The sequence below is a fragment of the Ochotona curzoniae genome, unplaced genomic scaffold, assembly GCF_017591425.1.
Source record: "Ochotona curzoniae isolate NIBS_2020 unplaced genomic scaffold, NIBS_Ocur_1.0 contig_584, whole genome shotgun sequence".
NCBI classification, from domain to species: Eukaryota; Metazoa; Chordata; class Mammalia; order Lagomorpha; family Ochotonidae; genus Ochotona; species Ochotona curzoniae.
Window position 1 is genome coordinate 247,799 of NW_024466480.1, and position 8,157 is coordinate 255,955.

Sequence of the window (8,157 nt, forward strand, 5' to 3'; positions counted from 1 at the left end):
GAAGAAAGAATCTCAGAATTGGAAGAAATTTCCTGAAACAATAGGGAAACAATGTAAAAGCTGGAAGTGGAGCTGTTCATGCTACAAAATAAAAGAAGAAGAACCAAGAGACACCATTAAAAGGTTGAATCTAAGAGTTACGGGACTTCCAGAAGGCACAGAAGGAGAAAATCTATTCAATAAAACAGCATATAAAAACATCCCTAAAATGGAGAAAGGATTGGGAGACAAGATCCAGGAGGGGCACAGAACTCTCAACAGTGTTCACCAAAAGCAATCTCCACTGTGACACATGATAATCAAGCTCTCTTCAATCAAACATATAGAAAAGATCCTTAACGATGCACCTGAGAAAAATCTATTAACATGTAAAAGAATCTCAGACTCACAGCTAACCTCTCAGAGGAAACCCAACAGGACAGAAGAGAAGGGAGTAGCATGGTCCATAGTCTTTTTTTTTTTCATTTTCATTTTTGAAATTTATCGTACAATTCTGTGTAGTCTGGGATTCCCCTACCCCCAGCTTCCACCCCCCTGATTCATTTTTCCCCATAATGTCACAACATAGTCCATGTTGTAAAATTAAAAAATTCTCAGCCCTGAATAACATACCTGACAAAGCTTTCCATTGACTTCAAAAATGTAAGAAAAGTTTTCAAAAGTAAAAAAACATTGCAGAGAATTTGCCTCTTCCCGACCTACTGCAAAAATGATACTTAAAGATGTTCCTTTGACTGAGAACAGGAACAGCATCTGCCCAAACCAAAGACAAAAGTAGGGAATGTTCCAGTAACACAACAAAGGGAAACTGAATCAAACAATGAACAGCCATTGCTAAAATGACAGGACCAAATCACGACCTATTGATTTTATTATTTTTTAAGATTTATTTATGTTTATTATAAAGTCAGATATACAGAGAGGAGGAGAGACAGAGAGGAAGATCTTCCGTCCAATGATTCACTTTCCAAGTGACTGCAACAGCTGGAGCTGAGCCAATCCAAAGCCAGGAGCCAGGAGCTTCTCTGGGTCTCCCACGTGGGTGCAAGGACCCAAAGCTTTGGGCCATCCTCGACTGCTTTCCCAGGACACAATCCGGAAGCTGGATGGGAAGCAGGGCTGTCAGGCTTAGAACTGTTGCCCAGATGGGATCACGTCGTGTGCAAAGTGAGGACCGTAACCCCTACACTATTGTGCTGGGGCCACAATCTATTGATCTTAACCCCTGAATGTAAGTGACCAAACTCATCAAGTATCAAGAAGGTTTTTTATTTTCCTTTAATTTTTCAGTGACATATTTGTGATTCAGTAGCATGCTATTTAACTTCATGCTGTGACTTTTCTAATTTTTCCTCCTATTGTTGATTTTGTTTTATGGCTTCTCATTTAAGGGGATGTGTAGTAACTTTGTGATAAAGACTATCATATCCAGATGTGAAGATGCAATGCAGTGTATATCTCTACTTCCAAACCAAAGACAGACTGCCAATGAAACAAATGTATCTTAAGAGTCAGATGTTGGAATCCCTGCCATTATTAACGCCTACAGTGTCAGGACACACTTAAACAGCAGAACGATGGACTTATGATTGTGTATAAAGGACTACTACATGCATCGCATTGGAATGCTTACAGATCAACTTCAAACGCTTCTTTAGTGGCCTGGGGGATGTTGTACTTAGGCATGAGTTTTATAATCTTGGTTCCTGGTGGGGAAGGAGTCAGGAGCCACTATTAGGACCCGGTGTGCTGACCTAGTAGCCGGGTGCTTGCAATGCATGCACTGTGATCCCATGTAGGAACCATTTTGAGACCTGGACCCTCCACTTCCCATCCAGCTCCATGCTGGTGACCTAGGAGGGCAGTGGAGGATGGCCCAGGGCTTTGGGACTCTTGTGCCGGTGTGGGAGACCTGGAGGATGCTACTGGCTTCTGGCTCAGGTCAGCTTGGCTCTGGCCACCTCGGCTACTTTTGAGTGAACAGGTGGACAGAAAATCTTTTCCTCTGTATCTTCTTCTCTTTGTAAACATAACTTTGCAATAAAAATAAATAAATCTTTAAAAAATTAAAAATGACTCATGCAAATTCAGCTTTCCCTTCCCCCTTGGTTCCTGCAGAGTTAGCATAGTTCTACAAATCCTTTACTACTGGGACAGTTCAGGATATTTCAGCATACTGACATTTTTACAAGATATCATGGAAAATGTATATTATGAACATAAATTCCTTCTTTCTATAACTTTTGTGAAGTACCCTCTTCCTTTAGCTGCTGTTAAAAAAAAATGTCAAGGAAAAGGTATCAAGTAAAGACATGAAAACCCAGTGTTTATTATACTTCAGCATAATTCAATGAGGCACAACTTTGAAATGAAAACTTATTCATGGGCCCGGCGCGGTGGCGCAAGTGGTTAAGGTACTAGCCTTGCACGCCCGGGATCCCATATGGGCGCCGGTTCTAATCCTGGCGGCCCCGCTTCCCTTCCAGCTCCCTGCCTGTGGCCTGGGAAAGCAGTCAAGGACGGCCCAAAGCTTTGGGACCTTGCACCTGCATGGGAGACCCGGAAGACGCTCCTGGCTTTGGATCGGCATAGCATCTGCCGTTGCGCTCACTTGGGGAGTGAATCATCGGATGGAAGATCTTCCTCTCTGTCTCTCCTCCTCTCTGTGTATCTGACTTTCCAATAAAAAAAAAATCTTAAAAAAAAAAAAGAACTTATTCAAAAGAATAAAACAATAAAATATGAAATAGAAGCACAAGCCAAATATATGGGTGACAAAATTGGAAATTGTCTTTGGAGACTATTGAGAATCAAGAAATCATAACCTTGGCATAGAAAATTTAATGTTCCTTGGGCCCAGCACAATAGTGTAATAGTTAAAAGTCCTCACCTTTCACGTGCCAGGATCCCATATGGGCAGCAGTTCTAATCCCACAAGCCCCGCTTCCTATCTAGCTGTCTGCTTGTGGCCTGGGAACATAGTTGAAGATGGCCCAAGGTCTGTTGACCCTGCACCCATGTGGGAGACCCAGAAGAGCTCCTAGCTCCTGGCTTCGGATTGGCTCAGCTCCAACCATTGCAGCTGCTTGGGGAATGAACCAAGGAACAGAAGATCTTTCTCTCAGTCTCTCCTCCTCTCTGTATATCTGACTTTCCAATAAAAATAAATAAATCTTTAAAAAAAAAAGAAAATTCAATGTTCCTAGATTTGATCATCAACTCAGAGGATTGAGAAAATATAAAAAATTACACATGGAGTTGTGAAATTGAGGCTGAAGTCTGAATTTTGCAGACCGAACCTGCACTTCGAAGCAGCATCAAAGCAGCACCAACGATCTTCCTTGGGTCAAAGTCCCGGGTACACTTCCTTTCCTCATTGCCTGATCCATTAGAATCAGCCCGACCCCAGGGACTGGGACATCCTCAACCTACTGTTTTAATTAGAAGCTCTGCGTATGAATCCCTAGGGTCCTACAAGTGTAAATAATGAGCCAGCACCCTCAGACTTCGATTTGGCTGTGGAAATCTGACAGCTCCGTGATGTGTCCCACAGTCTTTTAGCACCTGCATGAGGAGGACACGGTCTGAGTTTGTCTCCATCCAGTCCCGAGTCAAGGTTGTGAGGTGTCACTGCATGGCAAGCAGAGGAGGAGCAGTGGACATTCACCTGGACCATGCCTCAACTGAGACTCAATCCAGCCTGGTAAGTGCTGAGGGAGATGCTAGAGGGAGATGCTAGAGGGATCCAGGAATGTCAGAAACACTGTGTTGTCAACATCAGAATGAAAATGACTTTGATAGAGCGGAAGCCAACAACAACATCTCTCCGCTGGGGAGTTTATGTTTGTGGTTCTCAACGGGCCCTCAAGGATCTCATTCAGAGATTTCCTTTTCTTTCACACTGATTCCCTACTCTCTGGCGTTGCCTTCATGATAGAGGCAGTTGAGTTTGTATAAACGCTCCCTGAGCAGCCAATCATGATCACCAAGTTGAGGATGAGCGTGCCAGGAACCAAAGCATAATAGCATCAGAGACTTTCATTGATGGCTTCCTAAAGTGCCAGGGTCTTCCTAAAGCGCTGTGTCTTAAATAGTCTGTCTCACCGCACTACATAACGCCTCCAGGTGCACTGCACATGTGCTTTTTCTTTGGTTTCACAGGACTGCCCAGCACTTCCGTGTAACTTGTATCAGGGATTGTCAGGTCTAACTCTGCATCAGGTGTTCTGGTTCCACACATAATGAGCGTGGCCAGTGTTCCCCTGTGATGACCCGGGCACTTCAGCTTCCAATCCCGACGGGAAGAGACCTTCTGCTCACCGTGCTCTTTCTCTGGAGTTTCTTTACCCATCACGATGAGCAGGAGCCAGGGAAGGGTGGCTAAGTTCAATGTCAAAGGTTATGAAACATGTAGTCGCAGGGTCATTCAGGGATGATCTTCCTCTTGGCCCCACGCCACAATTTTGCTGTACTCTTGAAACTTCCTCTCCTGCCCTTGTAATCACCCCACTCCATCTCAAAATGAGACACTCAGCTGAGGTGTGAGACCCCGCTCCTGTGCAGCAACTGCAGCAGGAATAGCAACAGACCTCACAGGTACCTGATGTTGTGACTTCTGAGAACTTGGCAGCGAATGGGGCACACTTGAAGTGCTTATAGGCACCCGATGCAGAGACAATGTTGTGAAGCCTCGTGTCCATGCCGCAGTCTATTTCTGTACTGGTGGAGTTTGTGAAAGGACCTCTGACACTTAGCTTTGTCATCTGACTGATACCTCAGTTAGGAACAAACGAACGTGGACTTGAAGCTCGCTTGCGTAATCTTACGTAACACGGAAGTCAATCATGAACAACGAATTCCAGATAGCGTTATAATTCTTTAAGATTAGTTTTCTTATCGTTCACAAAAATGCAACCTGCTTGATAATTGTGCATGCAAGTCTCAGTATGACCTGTTGTTCTTGTCCTATATAAGAATTTCAAAACAGTGGTGAAATGAGTGAAACGGAATGAAAAATTTGATGTTATAGTTGCCTGATTGTAAAATCCATGCACAGGTGCTTCAGAATATACCTTTTCCACCTAGGATGTAAGGAGTTTTATAGGAAAAATCTGTTTTCAATTAATCCATACTTTTAATTCCTCACTTTCAAAACTTTTCAGAAGATAAATGCACCTTCACAAATGTGTATGCTGTGTAGATTTTTTTTTTAAATGGATGTCTATCATTTCTGATTCCTCAAACCACATTTGCGCTTGAATAGAACAAGGTGAAACTTCTCTGTTGCCATTGAAGAGAGTCCTTCCTGGTGCATATCAATTGGCCATAGTAACTGTGGTTTCAACACACTTGGTGCTTTTTCGTCAGCACCTCTTCTTCTTCAGGAATTTCACATAGAATTCGAGAGCGCAATTTACCATGCATGCATCCAAGTCCCGTGTGTTTGGTTCCATCTGTTCCCAAAGCCTTAGAGTTCCCCATGCATTGTATGCATAATCAGTTGAATTAAAAATGTATACTGAGGGCCTGCCTTCGTTTTTTCTTCTCACTATTTTCTTTTCCTAAAGGAATCCTGGTTATCTTGAAACACAAAACCACACACGTGTCTCAGAATTCCATCTCATAAGCTTCTCAGAAGATCCAGAGTTGCAGCCTCTCCTTCTGGGACTGTTCCTCTCCATGTACCTGGTCACGCTGCTCGGGAACCTGCTCATCATCCTGGCTGTCACCTCTGACTCCCACCTGCACACACCCATGTACTTCTTCCTCTGCAGCCTGTCCTTGGCTGATGTGGGGTTCACCTCCACCACAGTTCCCAAGATGATTGTGGACGTCCTCACCCACAACACAGTCATCTCCTTTGCCGGCTGCCTGACTCAGATGTCTCTCTTTCTCCTCTTTGGATGCATGGATGATTTGCTTCTGACGGTGATGGCCTATGACCGGTTTGTCGCCATCTGTCACCCCCTGCATTACCAGGTCATCATGAACTCCCATCGCTGTGGCTTCTTAGTTTTAGCGTTCTTTGTGGTCAGCCTTTTGTATTCCTTCATGCAGACTTTGATGGTCTTCAGAATTACCTGCTTTAAGACAGTGGACATTTCCAATTTCTTCTGTGACCCTTCTCAGCTTCTCAACCTTACTTGCTCTGACACATTCACCCATGACATGGTCGTTTATCTTATTGGCATCATATTTGGTGTTTTTCCTATGTCAGGGATCCTTTGCTCTTACTCTAAAGTTGTCTCCTCCATTCTGAGGGTCCCATCTCCAGGTGGCAGGTACAAAGCCTTCTCCACCTGTGGCTCTCACCTCACAGTGGTTTGCTTATTTTATGGAACAGCCCTTGGAGTGTATCTCAGTTCAGCTTTGTCACTTTCTCCCAGGAGTTGTGCAGTGGCTTCCTTGGTGTACACTGTGGTTACCCCCATGCTGAACCCCTTTATCTACAGCCTGAAGAACAGGGACATCAAGAGGGCCCTACAGAGACTTTTCATCCAGACAGCATCATCTTGGTTGCTGTGCCGTGCATTTGGACTGCAGGTGGGAAAAGCAGCAGACTAAGCATCTAGAGCTCCAGATCTTCCTCCCTTACTAAAGGATGGAAGAACCTTCCTCTATTTTGCCTTCACACGTTGCTTCTTTTGTTCTATTGAACACAACATATTCAAGGTTATCTGAGTATGTTGTCCACTACATGTGTGGTCTCCACTATACTCATGGAGCTTTCCACGCTCCAGGAATCTTGGACAGATGAACAAGTCTTGCCTGGATCTCACACCAGAGATGCTGCCTAAAATGAGAATCCCTTTACTGAAATGCATTTATTTTATTATTTTGTGAGACATTCCCCATGGGTTCTGGACTTTGCCTCTCTGCTCTCCAAATCGCTACCCGCCCCCCACAAGCTGATTTCCCCTATGTCATTACGTCAGTATAGTCCTTCACAAACAGTCATATATTCATCATTCTGCACTTAAGTGTATCCTGACATTGGATGTGTAGACCGAGGTAGAGAGTTCACTGTGCTATTGTTAATATATATGTAAATTTCACTGAGAATCCTTCTTTGCTTTGGAAGGAGAGATGCACACTGCATTGTATCTTCGCATCTGGATACGATACCCTCTGTTACACAGTTATTGGACATCCTCTTAAATGAGAAGCCGTAAAATAAAATCAACAACAGGAATGTTCAACAACTTGAAGTTAACAACATGCTACTGAATGACCGTCGTGTTGTTGAAAAAGCATGCACAACGTGAAGTTAACGTGAAGTGAAATAACAGGCTACCAACTGCCTAACATGTTGTTGAAGAAGTGAAAAAGAAAATTCCTTGAAATGCGTGATGCTGCTATTTGACCCATGAGTCGCTGAGGAAATTCTCAAGAAAACAACAACTTTTTATTGAATGAATGAAAAGGAAAACAAAAATCTCAAACACCCTGAGATGTAGCACACACGGCAGTGAAAGGGGACAGCTCACCACGTGCACATAGTGGTGGCGTCTGGGATCCAGGCATGAGACTCCCTGTCCTGAGACCCACCTGCAGCCGGGAGGCTGCTGGAAGTTTAAACTCCCAGGCCCAAGGTCGTGCCCTTCCCCAATCCCATTCACCGCCCAATGAAGGCGGTGGGTGGTCCCGGACCTGCCTAGTCACGGAGACCTCCCCCCTCAGTGTACTCACCCCAAAGGGAGCAGCCCCCAGAGCCCAGGCAGGCCCGGGGACAGCTCACCATGTGCACGCAGTGGCCAGTATCTGGGATCCAGGCATGTGACGTCCCGTCCTGAGACCCACCAGCAGCCGGCAGACTGCAGGAAGATTTTTTTTTTTTTTTTAATATTCGAAGTCAAGCTAATTTATACTCACCATAGAATAAACTAAGGTGTATTTGAGTCACTTCATTTTTTGTGAATGAGAATGCTATCACACTTAAAGGAACAAAAGGTAATTCAAATTCTGTCTTTTTACAGTTACTGGTCTCATTTTCTGATCGCTAATTGTGAAAATGATGGGGGTCCCCAGTTTGGGGAAAATACATTTATGTAAAATTATAATATTCCAAGTATGCAGTGAATATTTTTCTCTGATTTGCATTACTAGTAACACCTTAGAGTTCTCCCTAAGAGTTTGGACTGAAAATATATGCAAGTG

The 8,157-nt window shown here is 44.0% G+C and overlaps 1 protein-coding gene across 1 annotated transcript; it reads left to right on the top strand.

Annotated features, from left to right (window-relative positions):
- The first annotated feature begins 5,583 nt into the window (after nucleotides 1-5,583).
- Nucleotides 5,584-6,564, top strand: LOC121162874 (olfactory receptor 18-like). The gene has a single exon (XM_040990109.1). It carries the CDS (start codon nucleotides 5,680-5,682, stop codon nucleotides 6,562-6,564), a length of 885 nt encoding a protein of 294 aa, XP_040846043.1. The 5' UTR covers nucleotides 5,584-5,679.
- Nucleotides 6,565-8,157: the final 1,593 nt, after the last annotated feature.

Excerpts from the sequence above, each read along its gene's own strand:
- LOC121162874 (XM_040990109.1), top strand. The coding sequence starts at position 5,680 with ATGTACCTGGTCACGCTGCTCGGGAACCTGCTCATCATCCTGGCTGTC.